The sequence below is a fragment of the Trachinotus anak genome, unplaced genomic scaffold (genome assembly GCF_046630095.1).
Source record: "Trachinotus anak isolate AG129_WGS33_773 ecotype Australia unplaced genomic scaffold, CSIRO_AGI_Tana_v1 ptg000007l, whole genome shotgun sequence".
In the NCBI taxonomy this organism is placed as follows: Eukaryota; Metazoa; Chordata; class Actinopteri; order Carangiformes; family Carangidae; genus Trachinotus; species Trachinotus anak.
The window spans coordinates 11,751,903-11,776,850 of NW_027273858.1; the positions used below are offsets into that span (position 1 = coordinate 11,751,903).

Sequence of the window (24,948 nt, forward strand, 5' to 3'; positions counted from 1 at the left end):
TTTTACTTAACATTAAAATGTTTGAATTAGAGGCTTTGCAATTTATAAATAGCTGGTTCCCATATGAGTTTGTCAGTGTTTTGCTTGTATTGTTATAATCCGTTGGTCATTATTCAGTAAATCATGTTGATTTGAGCTGAGAAATACAATTTTAACAGGATATACTTTAATTAAGAAATTATAATAAAAAGAGTACAACCTAAAAACCTAAAGTACAGTACTATGCAATACATTTACAGCTTTTATGAATCTATCATTAAATAGAACCCACACCGTCAATAAGGAAATACAGCAAATAACAAAAAAAAAAAAACATAATCACATCCCCAAAGTAAATGTTGAGTAAAAACATTAACAAAAATAATATTTTGCGTGCAATTCTTTCTTTATCTGCTCCCCCCTTATTAGTAAATACAGTATCAGTACTGTGCTTAACACTGAACATGTGTGAAAATGATAGAATCAATGGTCTAAGATGACAACGACCATAAATATCTGTTTCATCTAAGATGATCCTCAAACCAGTGTTTCACGCGTGTTAACATAAGCCTTAAGGACAATATGTGTGTTGAAGTTCGGCATCCTAAGAGGATATAAAAGAGCAGCATATATTGGTAGAATATTCCATAAATAAATGTTACCCATGCATAGACTACAGTATGGCATCTCATCATCTCTCTGCATTCGGGAACCTCACCACGCTCCGGGTATGGTAAACAGAGAAGACAACTCATCCAAAAAAAAAGTAGCAAACACAATATAAGACGAGATAACCAGGGGAGATTATCACGTCCTGGATTATCCATAGTGAAAAGTGTCCATAACCATGCATATGATGACTATTTGGCCATATTTGTAATTAGTATGTAAAAAGAAAATAATTCCACATCACATTTGGTGTAAAGAAAAGGCCTAACAGCAACCAGGATTTACTATTGCTATGAGTCTCTGAAACATTTCCACATTTGGTGGCAGACTACAAGGCTCCTATAATACCACCAGCAAGAAAGGCAAAACTGTGTTTTGGTAGTTTGTGTGTTGGGATCACAAACTTAAAGGGAGTGTGTGTGAGAGAAAAAAGTGATTGTAAGCACAAGACTGAGAGCACATTGAGGTTTTAAACCTGGAGTCTCTATTACACAAAGAGACAGGCGGAGGGAGGTTGAGTTGCAGCTCTCCCCGTGTTAATGGAAGTCCGGTGTTACAGGCGACATCGCAGAATCCTTTGCAGAGTCCAAGGTGTCGGCTGTTGCGGGGGAAGAGACCGTCTCGTAGATGAAACTGTAGAGACTGACATCAGGACGGGTCGTGCGGCAATTCTTACACACCACGCTGGAGTACTGGTTCAAAAGACTGTACAACCGTCCTGGGAGGGTGATGGAGAGAGGGGGAGGGTAGAGAGAGGATGAGAGACAGAGGGAGAGGATGGGGCAGGGGTGAAGAAAAGAAAGAAATATGGAGCGAGATAAAAACAGGATTTGAGAAAAGTAGACAAAGAGGACAAATAGATGGAGAGTAAAAGAACAAGCAAGAGAGACCAAAACTGTATGAGACAAAAAAAAAAAAAAAAAAAAAAAAAATCACAAAAAAATACGAAAGTGTGTTCGGGCTCATTTATAAATCAAGCGCACATACACACACACACAAGCCGTGAGCTTTTTCTCTGTAGCTCCACTTTAGGAAATGGATGGCTAGAGGGGAATTTCTCTGAAAGGCTTCAATAAATGTCAGCAGAAGAAAAATGAAAAGAGGGGGAGGGGAGCGGCTGGGGTCAGTTCAGGCAGTAATCCACTTTGCAGTGGAGGCTAAATGGATGGGCTGAGGAGCAGAGATGGCCCATAAGGTGGAATAACTTAACATACAGATGGACTGCGTTCTGTTATTTATGTGTACTGTCCCTATAATGATGCCAACACGGATAACTGCACGAGCCTCAAGAGCCCCACAATCTCAACAGTGCCGATATCATCACCGCTCCTGTTGATTATGTAATCTACTGTACGAGCTCAACAGAGGCAGGGCTGAGGAAATAGTGATATCTGAGTGGCTGCAGCTACTACAACAAAAATACTAAACATCTGTGGTTTTGCCACCAAGTCTTACCAACGGTGACTTGTCTCTCTGTGAGGAAAGTGTGCATTTCATGAACATCTCTCATAAGTTGAGCATCTCCAAATGTGAAGTAAGCCACGTCTCTTCCGGCCTCTGCTGCAGCCATCAACTGAATCAACGCTGAAAAAGAGAGAAGGAGAGAGCTAAAAGGAAATACAGGCAACAACAATACACTGTACTGTATTAGTGTCATAAGTACCCATCAGCCTCAGAGTGAAATCATAAATGTGTAATTGACCACTGAAAATAACTAACTGATTGGTCAATAAGCCAGACAAGCTGCGGCTTACAGCAGGAAAGAACACGACTGACGGGGCAATTTGTATCAGAAGAGTAAATAATCCACCACTGGAAGCATAGCCTCATCAACTGCACTCAATCTTTTAGCCCTTGCAAATTAGGTCTTAAGACTTTTAAATATTTAACAGAATGGATATTGATTCCAGATTAATGAACACACAAAACAAACCATCATTTGCAAAAGGTCTGTAATCTTTACAAGAACATAACAGCCTAGGCTTATGTAACTACCACATCTCAAGTCAGCTCCGGTACTTTAATGTAAAATACAGTTATTGCCTTCTAAAAATACCAGCTATGCTAATTCCAAGGCTAATAGGCGGGGGTCCCCGGAAGCTAATATCATCCTCAGGGACTTTGTCAAGTCCAGTGGATCTATTCATAGAACGCTGCAGAGGAAATTAACACCTTCAGTTCTACATGAAACTGTACATAAACATATCAGTGTTTAAACATCTGCATTCATAATATAGTGTGGAGCACAGCCTTCATGAATCAAGGCATAACACAGCATATGCTTGTTTAATAACATGTCAGATGATAAGTATGAACTAAATTAAAGGTCATAAAAATGTGTCAAGATGTTGACTATAAATACAACTGGCGAAAAAATCTGTGGTGTGGTGTACTCAAGGGGACAGTGAGGGGCTCCTGCTTATGAAGAGTGATGTTGTGTAAGCCCGCAGAGACCTGCATCAGCCTGGATTTATGGTGTCCCTTCCCTGTAATCAATCGCCCTTTTAATGGAAAACATAAATGTGTGTCAGCTGATCAATACAGGGAGGGAAGGAACGGTTGAGTGACACACCCTGGGAGAGCTACTAATTGACCAGAGGGGTTTGAGAGAGACCAACATCGCCAAACAGTCCAAAGTGGATGAATGCTGTGTCCTGTGTGAATGTGAGTGTCCTTTAACTGGGGGTTCAATGACCAGGACCAGTGCAGGCGAGTGGTTGATCCTGTCTGAGCTACTGATATTTAACTGCTGCTTGAGAATCCACAGTTACATAAGTAATACGATGCATCAGCATCGCAGTTTTTCCCGCTGAAGCTCTCACGTATGAAAAACTGTTGATTTCTTTCATTACGTGCATGCTTTTAATTCAGCCAACGATACCTTTGAGGCGCGTGTCTCCACCAAAAGCTCCACAACCCCAGTTGCCTGTGGCTACTGCAGAGAGGTGCTTGCTGTTGGCGTTATTTCGGAAGAATCCACAGTACGCCTGAGAGGAGGAAGTGAAGGTGGGGAGTAAGAAGACAAGAGAACCTTTTTTTCAATAATTTTTCTAAAATCTCTTTGGACTATATATTAGAATTTCAAATTAAATAAAGAGTGTGTGAGATTTATATAGTGGTGACGGTTTTAGTTTGGTGGGTTTAATGTGGGCAGGACATCAAAAAGCAGAAGTAATGATGTTTAAGTGTGAGCCTCAGGCTAAACCATAAGCAATACAACACAGCATACAGGTGCATAGTATTTTGCCTAATTCCTCAACAGAAAAAAACTGTAGTAAACGAAATAGCTGTGTGAGTAGCCCTGAGCTAAATTCAATGGTGTTACAGATCACAGAGCCTTTAATTAACAGCTTTGCAGGTGATTCCTGACAATGTGTCAAAGTTCACGACCACGAGCTTTTAGTCAAAAACAACATAAAATCTGTCATGTCCAGCATTATCCTATCAATACTGACAATAACATCTTTCACAATAGGTTTGTTGTTCGAGAAAATATAGTTAGCTTATATGCAATATTATACATTCTTAAATCACAGACAGGGACATCTTTCTCTCACCTTGTTGAGTTCTCTGGTCATCTTCTCAGGGAGAAACTGCTCTAAGAAGTGCCTGTATTTCAGAGCATCAATGGCCACGATCTCTGTACATCGTCTCTGCCAGTCATCCCTGGAAATGAGAGAGAAGCAATCAGAGTGATGGGACCGACAAAGGTCCTCCCAACTTTTTCTAACTGAATTAAAAGATTTGGGGTTTAAAATGTAAAAACAAGAAAAATGAACCACGTGAGAAAAAACTACCTGGGTGTTTCATCTTTGAAACTCTCCTTCCATTTGTAACTCTCAGCATAACCAGAATATTTACTGTACTGTTCAGTGCCTGCGGAACGAGAAGGAGAGTCAAGAAAACATGACATTACTCAGTATTCAGCAGTCAGAGCACACCGTGGGCCTAAATCTGTTTCAGCGCCTTGTTTCTTAAATCAAATTTAGTGCTTTCTATGCTCCCCATGTGAGTACACAGTATCAGCTTGTATTGGATTGTCATAAATAAAGGCCATTGATTTAATAAGTAATCCGCTTTGGGGTTTGAAATGAAAAGCTTTCAGCCTTAATAAGAAGAAATGGTTAGAACAGAAGAAGCTAACCTTGGCCACATTTGCAAAATGCTCGCATCATTCAATAAATGAGGGTAACAGGGTAACACACCTCTGTTACCTAGACCGTGGTCTTTTTCTAAATTCCACTGGTATGTGTTCAGAGTTAGACCTCGAAGGGTTTCATCGTTCATCACTACAAATACAGCCGTGCTCAATTCTAAAAATGATGCCGACTAAAGGCTCCATACATTATGCATGAGATAAGAGGTGGATACAGAGCCCTTCAATGAGGAGCAGGAGTTCAAAATGCGATTAACATAGCCTTTGAGGTTCTGCTGTGTGTACTGGCAGAGTTACATGTGCAAAGTAGCGCAAGTAGCAGAGAGGGGGAGATTTGTAGTTAAGTTCATCATAACCAGAAAAACTTAAAGGTATTACATAATCGGTGCTAAATGTCATTCTATAGAGTACCTGTTGAAAGACAGCAATAAAATACTGCATTTGCTTTCTTATAAGTGATTTAATGTACAGCATGTACAGTCTAACAATACTGAAACCGGAAAACAAACTTGAATTCCAAGCAGGAATGACGATGATTTTTTTTCTATGCCTTTCTTTCTCAAGGTATGACTCAAGCTAATGGCCTGTACTGGAGGACGACATAAACCAATAATGGCAAAAAATTATTAGTTTCTGTGTAAAGCCTTGGCAAAGTGAACAAAAAGACAATTTATTATAAAACATCTTGCGCAATTGCGAGTCCAGCCAGTCAAATGAAGTTCTTTCTACAACACTAGCGACTCCTAACGTCAAACAACAGGACACTCCTATCACTTTTTCCATCAACAGATCTATTCTCCTCATCCTTCACTTTGATCCTATTTATTCTGGCAACCGCACATGACAGCTTCCTGGCATACAGGTCTCCATCACTAGATTACATCGTGGACCTCTACCTTCCGATCGGAAAACGCCTATGGACAAAACTGGAAGCCCCATGCGAAGACACCTCTAAAGAGAGGGAAATACGATTAATTAGACAGGAGAGAAAAACAAAAGACAGGAAGGGAGACGGATAAAAAGAATCTTGAAACAGAGACTGTACTTTAAGAGGGGAAGAAGGAATATTCTGAAGGTTTTAATGAATATATGGCGTAACTGGCCCATTCCATTAGTGGAGCAATGACCTTAGTTGGGCTATAAATTCCTTTCTGTCCAAAATGTAATAAAGTTAAGTGGAAAGGAGGAGGAGGGAAAGAGGGAGGGGAGCAGAATTATGGGAGGCAGGGAGGGGGACGGTGACCAACCACTGAAGGTGACTTGCAAGAGATGGGATTTTCACAGAAGACGCCATGGCGCCATACAAAACAGACAACGCCTGGCTGACTGAGAGAAAAGAACACATGGACAGTGTTTGCTTGGTGGTATTTCTAGTGGGGGTCAGGGGCTCTGAAAGCATGTTTGTGTTTCCATTCACTCCTCTGCTCTTCACAACCAGTATGTAAGTGACAAGTAATGAAAAGTTTTAGAAAGAGATTGTGCCAAGAGCACCCATAAGACCATGTAAACTCCTCGTCTCTTCATATTTTTTTTGCCCATGTATCTTTTTTTTTTGGGCACAAGTTCAAAGGAGACTCCACAGACAGAATCTATAAAGTGCAGACGTTTGGGAACGCTATTTCTATATGAGTTTCCATTTGCGCAAAGCTAAATTATATGTCTTCATGTCGAAATGATGGATTTATCAAACAGCATAATGATGACTCTTGTTTTATCAAAGGCAAACGTGAAGGTATATTTCACACTGCACTGAAATTCAAACACCAAAACAGGACGAGTGGATGGTAAATATTTGTTTTGCTTTGCTAACTAAATAAGGTGGCATTAAAAAAAGTCATCAAATAAGGCAATTTCAAAATGTGGTGAGGGGACAATGCATTAGAATGACACTACAAACCAAAATAATGACGCTAAATTTGAATTCAACATTACGAACATGCCTCCATGGTCTTAATCTCTGTGTGTTTTTCTTCATGACCAGCAGTGAACGAGGCACGGCTGAGAGGCAGGAAAATGGTAGGATGGACAGAAGAGGAGGAGGAGGTGGGGAGGCGGGTGAGAGGGCAGAACACTTAGACAGGTTGACCGAAGCAGAGTGAGTTGGAGGTTGAAAAATAGAGTAATTCTGCAGGGGAGAAATGAAGGATAACTGGGCAGTCCCAAGTGAATCAATGCAATGGATTTACCTTTGAACCAAATGGAAAGACAGGGTGGAAAAAAAATGAAAGGGGCCCAATAAACACACAGGGCTCAATGAACAACAGAAAATAACTCAAGAGTAGGAAAAAAAGACCAGTTTACTCTATGCTACATAGATGTGTGTGGTTTATAAAGGAGACAGAAGGTCCAATACGCCACATGACTTGAAGTGGCATTACATTTAAAGCATTCTCAGTGTGATAGTACCAGATGTATTCAGTATATGTGCTATATATCATCATATCTCACTATACAAATATACACAACATATGCACAATGCATTAGGGGGCAACACAACTGGAGCCAGATATCCTCTCTTTCAGCTTTATATGTTCAAAATGCATTGGTTTTCTGTAACTATTGATCCACAAGATGGTAACTGGTAGATACCATCATCAAAGAAATATACCAAACTGTGTGCAGCAACTGCAGACTGTTTGCTCTACAATGGCTGCATTCCCAGCATCTTGTGGACAAATAAGCCCCAGTGTTACTGAAAGTCTTGACTGGGTGGAAAACTATAAATAACCTGTCCTAATATGTAGTGTGTGTAGTGTGGGAGACACAAAGATGCCGTTGAGAGTATCATTACTTTTTTCTGTAAGTGTGTTATGGTGATTTTAGAACCAAGAACAGAAACGAACCAACAAGAATTGTAAATAATCATCAATTCATGTATTTCCTATTCCTATTTTGCTGTTTACGTAGGATCTAGATGCAGTGGCGGCAGGATAAACAAGGCAGCCCATATTCTTCCTGCCTAATCATGTCCTCCAGCACCTCCAGGGGGTTGGAATATATATCAACTGGCCTTTAGGCTCAGCACCTTTTCACCCCAAGACACTCACACCCCTTGACCAACCCAACAGGAACATTTAGTTGTATGTCCTGGAAGAGCCTCTGCAGAGGTGCTAACTCCCAACCCATCTGTTTCATATGCAGTTGCTAACAGCCAGAGTGTGTGCTGGAGGTCATGGTCCGCTAAAACCAAGACATAAATCATTTGCAAAAAGCAAGAGAGGCAATCCTCAGGTCACCAAACCAGACCCTCTTCATTTGTCAGCTCTCAAAGAGAGAACCACTGAATAGGCTCAACAACGCAACCCATTCACTGAGAATGCAGCTCGACTTACTGCCATGATACAGCCAGAGCGCTCACTTCAGCCACATCACTCTACAATGTTATCCACTTCGAGTTACTATAGAAAATGCTGTCTGTTTTGTAAAAGGATTTTTATTTAATTGAACTCTTTGCTTACCTTGATATGTTCATATTGTTGTTTGCTTATTTTTTTAATATAAATTATTACATACAGTACATTTATTGGACTCTACTGTCTATTTATTGTACTCTGCTACATTTTTTTATCTTAATGTTTTAATTTGTTTCTCTTCTGTCGGCAACACATTTCTGTTTTATCCCATTTTTCAATCACCGAGTCAATTTATAGAAGTGCATTTGAGACACGGAGCATATGGATAAAACTAAGTAAAATTCTGTTTGTTTCTGTCTGTTTAATGCCACACAAAGTAGATCTTGAGGGTGAGTACCTGTGATGATGAGGCATTCATTGTATTCCAAAGCTTCAGTGAAGAGACGAGAGACAATGAGTTCAGGGTTGATGAGGAACCTGATTTCTTCCTGGACCAGTCCATGTCCTGTTACTCCTCCACCCACAAACCTATTTGCAAAGTCCACCTAGTGGGATTAAAGAAAATAAATATAAAAGTTACCCAAAATGGCACAGTCCCTCCGTTCTCCTCTGAACAGCTTTCATCATCAAAGCTAAGATGTGATTGGCTAGACAACATATATAAAACAAAACAAATTTGGACTAAATGGTGTTAATATATTTCTGTTTGTCCTGTCCATTCAGTACACTTGAGAGGAACTGTGAGGTTCAGCTTCTGTCACTCCAATTAGTTGAATAAATGACCCCATTAGTGTCTCCTTATTATCTGTAGTCATTTAATACAGATAAATGTCTAAGGATCATAACACTGCTTCCTGCTTGGAAATAATCAGATCAGGAAATTGTAGAAAAACAACACACATGAAATCTAAAGAGATGGTTAAATGCCAATAAAATCTACAATTAGTGGTGAACAAAGCATTAATTCAAAATCTGCTTGAATGTGACCATCTCTATTTTTATATATAGGAGAGAGATAAGTCTATTGGCGTTCCCTGCAAGGGCTTTCTATTCAGTGTTTAAACCACAGCGATAGAAGAAACATCCCAACTGTGTTTTTAAACAAAGAGTGGATACTTCAATTATCCTCAGTATTTATCATTCTTTAATCTGACATTGGGAACGTAACAACGATAACGAACCCGTGTGGGAAACTCCATCCCCCATGAAAGCCATACGCTGAGAGATGTTGGTTTTAAAATCTTAAACTTTGGGACTTGATTCTAAACCAGCAGCGTCATAATTATGGTTCCATAAAATAGAATTACTGAAATATATCTACTCAAATCAAACCCAGGTCTCTAATTTTCTCATAAATTGCCATAGTCTACAGACAAGAGGCGAATGCAACCTCCATATAAATATATTTTAGATTAGATAAGCTCTAGAGAGCTTTAAGTGGTCAGCAAATTTCAGCCATTTTTAGCTCATGGCATGGCTCTAAGGATGGCAACTTCTGTATGTTGTTCAGTTGGAAAGGCCATCATTTTGGTTCTGACTGAAATACCTGAACAACCTTTGGATAGACTGCCATGAAATTTGGTCCCAGAGGAGGATTCCTACTGATTTTGGTGAACGTTTAAGTGCTAGTGCCAAAAGCAGGTCAAAGTTTTCACTTATCCTGAGAAATATCTCAACATTCCCTAAACAGATTGGAAGTAAATGTTTTACAAACATTCATGGCTTAAGGACAATGAATCCCTCTGACTTTGGTCATTCTGTAACTTTTCTACAAGTGTCACCATGAGGATGGCATGTTTGTTTGACTAAAACGTTGTGAACAACTATCAGGTGGATTGCGACAAAATTGGGTACACACATTCATGTCCGCCCACCAGCATAAATTGTGATCACGTTGGTGATCTCTGGACTTGTCATCTAACGCCATCATCAAACGTCAAATATTGACCAATATGACCAAATATCTGCAAAACGACTAACATTCAGCTGAGTACAGCCTCACCGAGCTGCTGGTGTGGCTGCAGGCTCTATGGTTTCAAGTTCAGTGAATGTAACATTATTAAATGAACGAAGAATTAAACTCAGAACGATTGATAAGATCACTCGAGAAATATAGCACCCTGTGGTTATATCTGGGATTGCTGTTTTGATATAGGAAATATTTTAATGTGATACTGGAGCTTCATGGTGAGTAAGCTCACTCCTTGTGTTTGTGGCGTGGATAAGAGGAGAGTCCATTCAATCACAATGCTGCTATTTAAACGGCCCGTCAGGGGTGAGGGTTCTGCTCACTGGCCCACAGCTACGTCAATCTGTGTGACAGTGAGTGTGTTTGTATGTGCATGTGTATGTTTTCTAACCAGTCCCTCAACTCCACACCTCCTTCACCGGATCACTCTTAACCCCACCCCCCCTCACCCTTAAATCTCACCTCCTGACAGAATGACAGCCCACTCTGCCCTATCCAAACTCAACACGCAGCCAGTGCCCAGCCTGGTGAGGTAGCCATCAATCCCCCTGCAGGACTCCCGGCCCACTGGGTCGCCGCAGTGAGATGGCTCACCCTTTTCATCTTTTTCTCCATACACCACCTCCTCCCTCATCCCCCACCCTAGGGTCCTCTCCTCGCCCCTTGCCCCTCTTAGCTACTCATGTGTATACATCAGCTGTCAACTAGGAAAAAAAAAAAAAAGGCACCAGCCGCTGGAACACTGATGCAAGTGAGGAGATGGGGTGAATCAATGCAGACAGAGAGAGATCTAATAACCTTCACATATGCAAAAAAAAAAAATTACACAACTGATTTTGAGCTGAAGATACTGGACTACTGCTCAGACAAGCAGTGGAGTCTCTTTGCTTTTATAAGCTAGAGGGAAGGCACAGTGATGGTCAGAGTCATGTTTGTCAGGTCTGACCACACCACCGAGAGCAAAACGGGGCATGCTACATCAAATCTGACACTCTCATCCAACAATCTTGACACTGAGTTTGTTGCGCCATTCTCACAAAAAGAAACAAGGCTTTTACAGTGATTGGGAGACACTGACAGGTCTACTCATTTTTATTATGCCAGGTTAAATAACTAATGAGTAATCTAACTGAATAACTTTTGCAAAGCAATTCCTACCTGCAGCATCCCGTATCCATCATCCTCAATCGTCCCCTCACAAGTGATATGTAGGCGCGTCAGCTGAGTCTGACAGCTTGACAAAAAAAAAAAAAAAAAGAGAGATTGCAAAACTTTCAGTTATTCATTCCAGCAAAGTAGCACTCCAGACCCATATTCTAATGTGGAAAGATTCCCCTTGTGCACAGGTTCTAAAACAGGATATTCGGCAAAGTGTGGACTGTGTGTAGTAAAAAAATTCAAGAGGTGGGAAAGAAAGCGTTCTAGCTCTGATGTGAGGTCCTTACAGCAACTGTCCTAAATGAATTAACATTTGTTTAAAGGACTGGGCATGAATGAACATGCAGGACCCAGGAAACTGCTTTCTGGTGGGTTTAGCAAGGCTTTGTGAAGTTGGATGGGGACTATTTGTGAAGCATCTGTGAATACTTTATCGTCCCTTTTCACTGTGATTCAAACCAGAGCTTTATCAGGGCAGTCTCTGCTGTGTATACCCTTGTCGGCTTAATGGTAAGCTTTGAACTACTGTCGTGATGGAATATAAACCGCCACTTCAGCCTCAGGTCTTTCCACAACAATTCATCTGCATTTGTCGCAATTCAGTCCCACAATCCTGCCTGCTAAAAAGCCGTCCCACAGCACAATGTGGCCATCATTTTATCCTTCCAGCAAGGTCTCTCACAGCAGCAAAGAAAGACAAGATATTGTCTGTCTAGTTATTAATTAGTTCACTGAGACAATGTTAAATCAAGTCAGATTTGTTCAATCAAGCTGTTCATTGGACTTTTAATTGATTTTTATGTTTTAATTTGTTTCTCTTCTGTGGGCAACACAGTTCAACGATCGATCTATCTATCTATCTATCTATCTATCTATCTATCTATCTATCTATCTATCTATCTATCTATCTATCTATCTATCTATCCAAATGAAAAGAATATTTACTGACCCAAAATATAATGCCATTTAATATGTGACACTTTTTGAAGAAGAAATCAGCTTACTGTGTGTGTGGGTTATTACAAAAATCTATTTATTCTATTTTAAATTCAGGTCAGTAAATTATAAATTCATAACATAGTAGAACAGAGAATATTACCTTTCCCAGTTTGGAGGATTGTTCAGGGTTTGTCTTGTAAATGTAACAAGGCCCTTGGGTTCTTGAAAAAAAGAGAAAAAAACAGAATCAAAAAATTATAATCAACAGAAAAACATTGAGAGCAATAAAGGGAAACAATTGCTGCAACATCACATGGGGCATTTTTAAATGCTTACTGGTCTGTGTGACTCTCCTGAAGTAACACAGCAGAGTTTTCAATTTCTCAATCTTTCTTGGCGAAGAACCTTCAAATAACCTGAAACAGAAAGAAAGAAAATGCTAACTAATTTGACTGGAAATACAGTTTTATGGGTATTAAATCAAATGATGTGTAACATTTAAGCAGATGAGGGACATTAACGCTTGACTCAGAGTCATTATCTACAGCTCACTGCAGAACCATGCTACGGCATGTCATGAGTGAGGCTGAGCTTTCAAACTGGGACGATGTCTCTCCCATCTACCTCCATCCTTCACACAATGGCACTGCCTGAGGCCCTGTTTCAGTTCTTAAGAGTTACCATAAAAACTAGGGTGTAGGGAAGGAGGGAGGGAGGGAGAGTAAGAGAGAGAGAGAAAGAAAGAGAGAGAGCCTTAGGTGGACAGCTTAAATTACCCCATACTGGTACTCTCCCTCCATTAAAAGCAACCTGAGCTGATGACCAATCACAGTTCAGCATTAATCTGGAGGATGAGGGTGAGAGTTCCATTCTAACCACAAATCAAACCTGCTGAAGACAGAAGAGCAACTAATTAAGAAGGATTTAGTTACGAAACACATTGCAGCAATTTTCATTTTCAAGGATAGTCACAGTAATTATTGGTTCTTATCTACTGTATAAAAGTGCATCAGGGGACAAGGTATCTGACAGTTTCACCATTACCAATTAAGCTATTTTCTCCTAAATGAGACAGGCCATCGCCCGGTCAGTCAGTGTACAAACAAAAAAAGAGGATTTATTTCTTAGTAATGAGCTTTCATTGCTGACTAAATTGTTAAACAGGTTTCCCATGTCATTTTCTTCTCAAACAGAGAAGAACACAAGCTAAAGAGACAAGTCTCCTGCCTTCTTTCCTCCCCCTTGAATCTATCCATCACTTAACAGAGGACAAACCTTGACAGTTCTGCCAAAACAGCAATCAGCAGATTGCTTGCTGCTCTGCTCGTCCAAGACAGAGCGCTACTGTAGCCGATAAGCAAAGTGACGGACACTCCCGCAATTAAGGGGGGAAAAGGAGGGCCAGTAACGATCCAGGGCCCATTTCAGACTGCACTGGTTGTCTCGTCTTGTCTCATCTTCTTAGAAACACCAAGACTTTTTTTTTCTCTTGCTCCTTTCTGTATTTTGCTGCAGGCAGACATGCTGATAGTTAAGGCAGGCCCAAGTGTCTGCAACCAAGTGCTGGCATGGGTCCCAAACAGCCAGCCCTGCAACTGGGATCAATGCTTACGTTATTACAGAGGCCTCTTCACTTAGCCTGCCACTGGCATTTGATGTGGAGGCAGATATCATGCACACAGATGACTGATTGTGAGAATACGATTGTGGTTCAGATAAAATGAAGGAGTTAAAGGAGGGAATATGGACCAAATCACAGATAATCAATATGACTGTGCCTGGGATTCATAAAATAATACTGCTCAACCCCCAGGGAAGAGCAGATGGCTAATTAGACTCTGAATAGCAGTTAGGGCCCATGCAGATTGCAGGGAATAGCAAAATTATATACTACTAAACCTAGCCTTCATGTTCTGCAAAGAGTCCTATCATAATAAGGTATTACCAAACCGACATCTCCAGTATGCCAGGCAACAGCACCGGAAGTTATTACACATATCACTAATGAGAAGATCATCAAAGAAATACACTATCTGAACTATTCCCAGTGTATTCACATGTGCCTACAGTCCATACATGTTATAACTCCACCCCCACCTCACCCATAAACAACATCTCAACTTTCTGTCTGTCATCAGCTATGGCAAAAATACATCAAGATGTAAGTGTCCAAAAAATTCCCACCAGATTCGACATCTGCCGAACGTCATCTTATCAAATGTCTTGAGCAGAACGAACAAAGCAAGATAAATAACATCACCGAGGTCTTTTTCCAGCAGAGAACAAGCTGAACCTCATTAACAAAGACATAATCCAGAAAAACGTGAGAATAGAAAACCTAAGTGTGGTACTTGTTCACCTTCTGCTGCTGTCTGTTGCACCTTACACCAGCAGAGCAAAGGCTGTGTACTTCAGCGGGCACGACCGCATTCATGCATCATTTCCCTCCTTTTCAAGTAAAGTGACACCTCAAGATTATGAGAGACCAGAGAGAGATAAGACAGGTGTGCACTTTAAAACACTCTATCCAAACCATTTGTTTCAATTAGCCCTCTGAGGCTTTCTTACCAGACCACTGGTTCTGAGTAGGCAGAACCAGAGGACACCAATTTAACACTCCTACTCCTCTGAATGTCCCACCCACACACAAAGACATAACAAAAACATGGAGCGCAAAGAGATTCTCTGCCCACAGTCCTCAGGTCTATAAGTTTGACAGGGACAGTTACAGCACACAGTGTAAGAGCACAACTATTTAAAAAAAAAAAGCACATAAATATGGTCTTTGACAAAAGACAAATGAGACACAATAAGCTGTGACTCTGACTCCCATTGCATGCAATCAAAAAAAAATTTAAGTAAATGTGAATGACACTGGAGTTACTGGACACTCACTAAAGAAGCAGAAGCTTAAAAAAAACAACAACATAGGATTCATCTATTAGGGGTTTTCAAGGCAGTAGTGCCCCCTTATGGAAATCAGTTTACTTTTCTCAGTCACCACAGAGCCACTGGAGCAGATTAAAAGAGATAACTGTGCTTAATCATGAAAATAATACACAATCTTTGAATGTGTATGATGCCCAATTACTGGAAAGAACACTTCTGAAAATGTTGGGAGAAACCCTGACCCTGTTTTTATTCCAATAAAACCTGGTCAACAGGTTCCACAATCACTGAGGGATGGAACAAGGTGTAAGGATGCCAGTGAGGACAATCATGCTCCTGTCCGACAGCATAGTAAGCTTCTTCTTGAAGCGTTCAGACCAGTGAGGGTAACTGTGGATCAATATCTGGGTCTGCTGAGATCTATTCCTGCTTAAAGTAATGTCTTACAAAGAGACTCGGTGAAGGACTCAAGGGGCAAATCTCATTTTGTAAATAAAATACTAACAACCGCAGCTCATTCAATTACTCCACTGGGCTACTCATCACTGTTTTGTGTCTCTCCAGTTTCCTGCAGGGGACTGTGTGCCTTTTTTTTTACCTGTAGAAGTTGATCTCAGGGTAATTGCAGTACTCTGACTTGCGGGAGTTGCGTCGGGGGAATGTGCAGAAGAAGGCGTTGGCCAGAAGACACGCTATTTGCTCCTGAGACAGAGTCAGGGAATGGTTCATCCTGCACTTCAGCAGGGGGATTGGCTGGAAAAGGAAAGAAAAGACGGAGGAGAAGAAAAAAAGAGACTGAGATCACAATCAAAACACAGGTGGAGTCAAAGCACAGAGACAAAATCTGATGGGCAGGGAATCAGAATGAGAAATGTAGGGACACAAGGACAGATGCTGCAGAAACATACAAGGTTACGTGGGTGCGATACTGTAGGTCTGAAGGCTAATGGGGGTAGATAATTAGTTTAGCAATCTAGCACACAGAAGAGACAAGGAGAGTTCCATTAGGTAAATGGTGGTAGTAATTAAGGTCCTGGTTTTCTTGTTCTCCCCCAGGTTCGTTCAGTCAGACACACGGGGCCCATCCATCTTCACTGATTAGGGCTAAAGAGCCTCCCAAGGCTGCACAGTTAGCAGATCAATACCAGCTCTAATAACACACACATAAACATTAGCCTTGATGCTTAATACTGCAAAACAAAACGGAGAGTCAGAAAGCTTCATTATCCAACGACTACAAATGATTCTGAGGTGAAATCTGTGCCAGAAGTTCTTTCCTTTAGTAAGAACTTAGGACTTATTATCCTCTGCCTGTGGTTTCTGTCTCCAATAACAACTAGAGGGATTTTCCTATCCTGCCCAGAGTGGGAACTGAATTAACTTTATTGAATCAAACTGTATACTATGATATAGATAAGTGAATTACAAAAATGCCAATCTTGAAATTCTTGCATTGCTATAATTGATGACTGAGAACAAAAATGAAGACAAATGGGGATGACATTTAAAAGATCTGACATGGATCAGCTCCATTAAATGTGAATAAAATGAAGGGGCCTCTGAGGTTTGATGAGGATGATATCAAACCCTGTTTCCCAAAATATACTGCTCAGAGGAGGAATGGCTGGTGTGGCGGTCCAAAGGAATAGATTTAATTTTAAAATTCAGAACCAGTTCCAGTTTAGTGGAGCACCGAATGCAAAAAGTAAGAGGAGTTTTCTTAAGTGCACAAGCATAACACATCGGCTGGATGACAGGACATGAGACAGACCTCTCCTCTTCCACTCCTCTTTTCTAATGAAGCAGTTCTTGATGTGAGCCAAAAAGGGGCATTCATTATCTAGCAGTTGTAACTTATGAGCTCATCCTGTACAACATGTACCATCTAACTCGTGCCATCCCCGCTGACTGCAAACTTGCAAAGCCTTCCTCCTATGTACCTCAACACTGGTGAACTCTTGATTTTTTTTTAAACCCACTACCAACTGTAATGCAACAGTCCACCTTTAAGTTTATTCACACAACTCCTGCAACCCCCTTAAACATACAATGCACATATTCAAAAATAGGACATTGCACTTACCATCGTGCAGAGACAAGGAGCACTGAGTGCCAGGTCGACCATCTCAGGTAAAATGACCTCAAACAGGTGTTGTACCTCACAATGCTCAAGACACTGGAGAGAAGGGAGGGAAAAAAAAAGAGATACAACGGCAGGACTATTGTTAAATGGGATATCTCTGTGGAGCCAACTGCCTAGTTAGGCAGGCAGTAACTCAGAGCCAGCAGTCAGAGTGACTGGTGGGATCTGAAGTGACATACTGGTTTGTAACACCATCAATTTTTCCAACCAAAATGTGAAGTAAAAAGTCAATTTCACAAAAATATTTAAGTCACAAGCATATGAAAAATGTTTTGTCTTTTTTAATCAATGTTATCTTGTTAATTAATAGTTCATATCACAAAATCCATCAAATATATTTCAAAAATAATTATTTGTTTTACATTCAAATGACATTACTCTCATTTTCTGTTAAACCTGTGGGTTCAGCGATACCTCATACAGGTAGGTTTATGAAAATACTATAATAAACATATTACTATCATCATACAATTATCCCTTTTTACAGTCCTGTTTCAACTGGAAATAAAATGACATGTGAAAGCTCAAAATACAATTTCCTTTTCACCTTTAATTTCTCAATAATTTCTTTCAGCATTTATCATTGTCTTGTTCATACAAAGAGACAGGAAGTACATAAGGAGCAAGAGACTACTTGAAGTTTAAATGGTGTAATAACAGTTAAGCAGTGAGTCTGAGACCATAACCCAATACTAGAAACCAATATCTAAGGACAGTTCTCTCATATCCAACAAGAAAAGGTTATAGGGAGAACTCCCACTCCTCAGATATCAATAATCCCAACACTTCAGCGGTGAAAGAAGAAACAGAAATGCTGCAGAGCTGCTCACTACACAGAACCTGTTTCAGAGGAAACTACCATCAATCTAGGAGCAAGCCCGCCACGGCCGAGGCATCCATACTTCAGCCTATAGCTTACCTCAGCATCCATCTGCAAGTCCCTCTAAAATAAACACCCAGTTATTCCATCATAGACCCAGATTTACAACGCAATCACTTATGAGTGTATTGGCTTCGAATGTCACTGTCATCAATCACTTGCCTTATTCTATCAAGGTAAGCAGGGGGAACTCGTGCTGATTAAATGGACCTTCTGGAGCAAATGCAAACGAGCAATTGTGGAGAGAGTGGCAGGGTTGCTTGATTTTCAGCGGGAAGTCTTTGGTGGGTGATTTGGCCGAGGGCATTTATATGGCTGCAGAGCAGGTCTGACTAAATGCTGTCAGAAGTAATGAGCTGGCAGACATCATAAAGCGCTCCTGTGGGACTAATAGATGGTAGTTGGTGATGCAGCAGGATGAGGGTAGAAAGATGATCCGCCAGCCGTCCCACAGCTACAGCAGCCGGCCACAGCAGTAACACATGGGTTGGGCTGCACACACAAACTCTACCTTTCACATCAATACATATGACAGACTGAGCTCCAGCAGGACAGTCCAGATTTACTGCTGCACAGGACTAATGATGGATTACACTCTGATCTTCCATTCATTCTGGTCTTTACAAGTTATTTTCTTTTCCTGGCAGCTCAAACTAAGCACATCTTAATTTTATATGTTCTTTTATCGGGAGGTCTTCTGAGCACATTTGATTAATTTTTAAAATCATGCAAGAGAGAGAGCGATAGAAGCTACATGAGCGACAAAAACACTAAACTGAAAGGGACAGAGTATGTTGTTGTCTTGCTGCCGAACGTTCATGTATTACTGGAACATCAGCTGTACTTACTCCTGGACCGCTTTCCTGCTCAGCCCTGAGACGTTCATCAGGAAATGACACAGTGACAGTTTCATTTGGCAGGGGAGAAACGCAAAGACAATTTGCAGACAAGACCTAATTTGTATAACCCTTTTTTTTCCCCCTATGGCTATTACACGTTGAGCAGAGTGTCAATCACTGGCCCAGGGGCAATGTACCTCTTGACAATTACCCCAGTGCTGCACAAATGTTGCTCCAGATTTAATTAGGTGTTCTTGGCTGAGGAGTGCAACAGTTAGGATTCAAACTCACAACAAACTGCAGGCAAAAAAAAAAAAAAAAAAAGGTGTGAGCAGAGAAGCAGTACAATGCATTCTGTCAATTTCAAATCTATGTGGATGGCCCACCAGTGAATGGCTGAAAACTCAGCTCATGCGATTCTTTACTACATTAGACTGTGTGTCAAGGATAAATTACTTTGGATGATGCATGTCTGCTGTGGAATGGCAGCTGTTAATCATTGCTGCTGGTGTGAGTGTTTGCAAATGCTCCCTCACACTTCATCCATCAACAGATAGACATTAAAATGACAGAAAATAGTGGTGACCAGTAGGTACTCTGTATCTGTAGCAACGTATCCATTCCCATGTGCCACTGACTGTGCATATTATGAATTGCTGGCTTCCATTAACTTTTGGCATTCAAACCTTGACTTGCCCTTATTCTGTGAGCACTGCCCTCCCTTGCGAAACGCATCAGCAGCAAAGAAATTTGGGGGGGCTACTGTAGCCCAGGGCAGTGAATGGACACTTGGAGCTGCTGACGCAATAGACTCCTGGAAGGGCAACTTTCTTGTTGGCCTTGCTTAGCATCCTTACAGATTTAATGGGTCTGTTTAATTAATCTGGATGAAGCTATAAAAAGGCTCAGGCGGATATTGATCTGCCGAGCTCTCTGCATTGGGCTACTCTAAGAAATTATTTCAGAGAGGAGGATAAAAAAGACCATTTCGAAATGGACTGAATTCAGCTGAGTAATCACTGATGAGAAGGGATGGACATCAGGTTCAAATATCAATCTGACTGGACTGTAATAAGTATGAAATACTCCCACTTAATTGTAAGAAGTCCATTAGGATAATGATCTTGTTTCTAATGGCCCTGACCAAGACCATCTACTACCTAAGAAAGAATTTGGCAATAAACCACATAATTTACTAAATGTTCATAACCAAATTACACTTTAAACTGAATTCAATTTTCTATCTATTCAAATAGTCTGGCTTCTATTTTTGGCCACTTTAGGTGGGAACGGAGTCTTTACAAAGACTCATTTCCAACAGATACACTGTCAGTAGACAGACATTACTACTCATACTGTATGTGCAACATTTTATGAGAGGGTGTCTGCAAAACAAGTGATTACTTGGAAATACTAGATGCATAAAACTGGTTAACTTTATGAAACAGTTTTAATAATTAATCTCATAACAGAGTTTATATATAACACCAGGTATGTCATTACTGTACTTAACTGTGTGAACAGAACATAAGGAGTGTTAAAAAAAAAAAAGGAGGAAGGAGACAGAAAGAACGAAAGAAAGAAAGAAAGAAAGAAAGCAAGAAAGACAATCCCCTGGTTCACCTGCAACAGCTGCTGTCGTCATGCTCTGTGCTCATCTGTCCTAACTGTATGATGCATATTTGCTCCTGTGAGACTCCCAGGTAATGGGAGGGGACGACGCACACGGATGGGCTTGCAGCCAAACAGACGAGAGCAGACTCCCCTCACTCTAACAACTCTAGCTTCATTCTTCATTAAGGTACATTTTAAAGACATGGGTAATTATGTTGAGTTAAATAAACACTGTCAGTCCCTTCAAGAGAAAGTTCTACAGGGGAAAGCTGACTTACAGAACTGTCACGCACAGAACTGGCTGTATTTCACTGATGAAATGTTTATTTGCATGTCAATTCTCTTAAATTACAAATATGAAAGGCTGTTATGTAGAAAATTAAGAAATTAGAATAAAAACTTACTGTAGTAAGTAAAAGTACTGTGTTTCTTTAAATGATGTTCACCATTCCCCAAACTTAATATGCTCCATCTTCAGCAAAGAAACATGTGTGGTCAGTATGCTTTAGGGAAATCATCTTAATCTTCCTACTTTATCTTATGTACAAGTCCAAGACTGCTTACCTCTGTGCAAAGAAGGTTCAGGGCAGTGAAGTCCCATTTCTTTGCATGGGTTGTGTTGTATCTCAATATTGCATCCTGAAGAGGAGAACTGGGAGTTATTAATAGAAGACTAATTTTAAATACATAAAAAAAACAGTATGGCTGCAAATTAATGGCATTTTAATTCACAAAATAGATTCGATTTAAAGTCTTCTGTCAATGCACAACATAACCAGTTATAATTGATGTAAACTCTGCCACCATGTGGCTGTTTGTGGAATTAGTCTTGTTCGACTGAAACTGCTGTGAGAGTTTAATTGGAATTATGTATGAGCATAAAATTCTCCAGAATCAAAAATATGTTGGCCAAATAAGCCTGATACTGGTTGAAAGGCACATTCCAATTTTATTACAATGACTAAAGACAAGTTCAACTCTGTGTTGCAGTAATGTTTAGAGGTAATGCACGATTCTATTGTTTGCTAACATAAAGAGTCCTCACTGAAATCTTGGAAGTGTGAATGCAAGTCGTTCCATCTCATGTGAAACAAGTTTGGATTTATCTAAGTGTGGACATAAAATATGTTGAGCAAAGATGTTTTACCCTAACATCCAGAGAACTTTTGAACCCTCCCCGCAAGGCAGTATGGATCAGGTCCCACCGACTTTGGACACCACCTCCATCCTATATGACACAACATTTGACATATTGCTTTTAGTACGATGTTCCTACAGCAATTGACCTCGTATTATATCACATCAGCAAGGTTTGATGGACAGTCGTGATGCAGCTAAAGAGCAGAACTACAACTAGTTTACCTCAGTCTCCATAGGAAACAGGTTCTTCTCAGAGCAGGGCATCTTCACTGATACATCATCCCACGCATCTTTGAACTTGGTGGGGTATGGGACAGTGACCTCTCCCTCCCTGAGGAGATCTGTCTGTAACAGGGAAAAGAAATGGGAGGGGAAACCAAATGTCTTTACAGATTACTCTTGTTTTTAGAGCAATGGTGGCTGACAGAACCATTTTCTCTTAGCTTATTAAAATGACGTGTGCTGCAATACTTTGAACCTTATTTTGAAGTTGAATACATAGATAACAACCATACAAGCTTGACATGTTCCTGTGCTGGCTGACTAAACAAATGAAAGCTGTCTTGTTTTTAGCGGTATGATTTTCTTAAAATGGTAATTAAAAATTGAATATAATTTTTGTGATGTAGGGGGTGATGGGCACAGTCTAGCCTCGGTGCAAGTAGTAGCTACACACCAGCACTGACATGGTTCCTGTGGGACTAGCAGTGGAGGACACAGTCTGATTGGAGCTTTACTGACAAGAGGCCCTGAGGGGATCATGGAGGATGACTTCACCCTGCCCAGCACTGCATCCCTCTTCCTCATTCCCTTGTGTCTGTATTTACACAACAACTTTTTTACACTCCCTTTTCCCTATCTTGTTTTTTTTTACATCAAGAGTAGTCCTGCCACACAATGCCCAGTCAGACCTACATCTACAATACGTTTGTGACTGCAGTATTCTCCACAACATACCACATACAAACACAGACACACACAAACAAGTGGCTGTTGACTCACCCTGACTGTGACAGTGTGGTTAGGCACTACTTTCAGGTGTGACAGAGGGGGGGCACACTGTGGCATTCTGTTCAGCTCATCTATGGGTGTCCCCATCCATCCTTTGTCTGTGTTATGCAATGCAAAAGAAATACTGTGCAGAAGAAAAACACAGAACAAGTCAGTATACCACACTGTTACCGAAGGACACTGTGAGCATAGTGGAAGAATGATTCACTTATTAAAAAGGACAAAAAGTGGTACAGAGAAGTGAAAGTGTTCACAAGTACCTTTCAAAAGTTGCACCTGGTTGGCTTCTAATTAAGTCCTGGCTCATATTAGATGAGCAATCTGCTACCTCAGCATCCTCGGCCCCTATGGCAACCAGATGGGCTCTTCCTTTAGCCAAACTTCCAGTGTCAGAGTCGCTGACAAACTGCTGAGATTCCACTATCTGAGCCTTTGCAAAGCCTGACTCCTCTGCACAAGCACTGTCATCGTGGTCCTTGTCTGCAGAGTTGTTGGGCATGGTTTTAGAGATGGGACTGTCAGGACTCAGCATCTCCACATCACTGGGTGTACTTACACCCTTCCTGGGACTGAGACTAAGACAGAGGGTGAGTTTTGGATTTGGAGAGTGTGTATCAACACAGGTTGCTTTAACAGGGTGGGGGCCAGGTGAACTGGGCCTCTTAGATTTCTGTCCATTAGAGCAGTGTGTCTGAGCGGTGTTACTCTTGGTGCCAGCAAGGCCAGATTCCTCCAGCCCACCTGCAGACCCACAGTCCATTGAATTCTGAGATGCTATGTCGTCTTGTGTGCTCTCTGTTGGCACAGAGTCTTTTGAAGTGTCACATTTTTGTGGTCCACAAAAGAGTTCATCTTTTCCATCTGTCAATTCTGTTTGTGGAGCGTCATTCTTTACACCCTCTGGCTTGACTTCAGCAGTCACACTGCAACAGAAAGACAACAAAGCGAGAGAAGGCTTTGTCAGCAGGGTGAGTCTACAAAGTCTATCTTTATGAGCTCATTATCTGCCCTTTTCCAAAAGTGCACTTTGTACACCATCTGGTTAACAAGCATATTCTATACTCATATACTCCTACTTTAGTTAGAAATATGAACAAAAAGCTTGAGCACACGCTGGCTTACCTTCTTTCCATCGTTTCATCCATCTTTAACAGGTCAGACAAGATGAATCAAAGACAGCTGCTTAAGGAAGAAAAAACAGCCAGATGTTGAAAAGCTGCGAGATTTTCTCACCCAAAATTATACTACAGCTACAAATCACGGTGGTGTCTCTGGTCTTATATAAAGTTTTGTTTATGTCTGGTCTTAGAGGAAGCTGTACTCAGTCTTGGTGAGGACAGCCAGTAAAACTTGAAGATATATTTTCGGTCCCCCTGCTCGGCTCATGAGGCTGGGCAGTGAGCAGCCCAGTAAAAGGCTTTCAGACACAGTGGCTTCAGCTTTCACTTCAGCCCCTTGCCTCAGGTTTCAGATTCATTTTTGCAACACACGCTCGGCAAACCTACAATGAGCTAGCTGGCTGACCAGCCTTAGAGGTTTTTTCCTGACGTTACCATCACGGTATACAATTATTACTCGGCTATTAGTGGTAAAGTAATATCTCTGATGGATTTGCTCCGCTCACAGCCTCAATGCGAACACGTCCTGTAGGTAAAATACCAAGTCATCTTGAGCTAACTTAGCTTTGATTGGCTAATAATCAATACGTTAGCTATTAGCTTTCATGATTGTAGGTATCACCAGCGTAATTCAACCAGATCAAGCTAGCAATGATGTCTCCATGAAACAAAGAGATACAACTTACAAGCGTGCCCGTCTTTGTGTAACACTTCTAAGTTAGATGCATTACATAATTATATATTTATTTTTACATGCAACTACTCATTTCCAGACCACATATCACTCCAAATGTTATCGTCCAGTTATTGGTTCACTTTCATTTCGTTGTTGCAGCCGCTTCGCCTTGACGGCAGGAACATTCTGACCAATCAGAACCTTTTCCTTGGAATAAGAGGCGGGATCGGGAATTGGTATCCTAGCAACTGGGTTACAAAGCAGTTTACTGTCGCAACCCTTTAAGGAGGCTTGAACAGTTGTAACTCAATAGTGTAAAACAGTAAAGTTGCAAGTTATCAAGTATCTATTCAAGTATCTATTAAGATTTTATTAATTAATTTATTAAGACTTCGTTTGTTTTATTATTAAACCA

At 40.8% G+C, this 24,948-nt stretch overlaps 1 protein-coding gene across 2 annotated transcripts; it reads right to left on the minus strand.

The window, feature by feature from the left end:
- Positions 1-144: 144 nt before the first annotated feature.
- On the minus strand, positions 145-24,704 carry parga (poly (ADP-ribose) glycohydrolase a). Of its 2 annotated transcripts, none has more exons than XM_071480542.1 (18): positions 24,544-24,704; positions 23,862-23,921; positions 23,000-23,662; positions 22,731-22,863; positions 21,951-22,073; positions 21,736-21,816; positions 21,153-21,227; positions 17,196-17,288; positions 15,711-15,865; positions 12,560-12,639; positions 12,384-12,444; positions 11,285-11,360; positions 8,555-8,702; positions 4,446-4,524; positions 4,206-4,314; positions 3,530-3,635; positions 2,104-2,232; positions 145-1,366 (listed from the first exon to the last, which is right to left on the minus strand). In XM_071480542.1, exons 2-18 carry the CDS (start codon positions 23,882-23,884, stop codon positions 1,185-1,187), a joined length of 2,316 nt encoding a protein of 771 aa, XP_071336643.1. In that variant the 5' UTR covers positions 23,885-23,921; positions 24,544-24,704; the 3' UTR covers positions 145-1,184. The 2 variants fall into 2 exon arrangements, with proteins under 2 accessions (XP_071336643.1, XP_071336642.1); XM_071480541.1 differs by having other exon boundaries at positions 23,862-23,918; positions 24,544-24,683.
- Positions 24,705-24,948: the final 244 nt, after the last annotated feature.

Bases quoted from the DNA above. Each gene is read 5' to 3' on its own strand.
- parga (XM_071480542.1), bottom strand. From the start codon at position 23,884: ATGGATGAAACGATGGAAAGAAG. The intron at 15,866-17,195 runs GTAAGTGCAATG...TTCCTTTTCCAG, and splicing joins CTCCTTGTCTCTGCACGATG to CCAATCCCCCTGCTGAAGTG. The intron at 4,525-8,554 runs GTACTCACCCTC...CTCGTTCCGCAG, and splicing joins TGAATGCCTCATCATCACAG to GCACTGAACAGTACAGTAAA.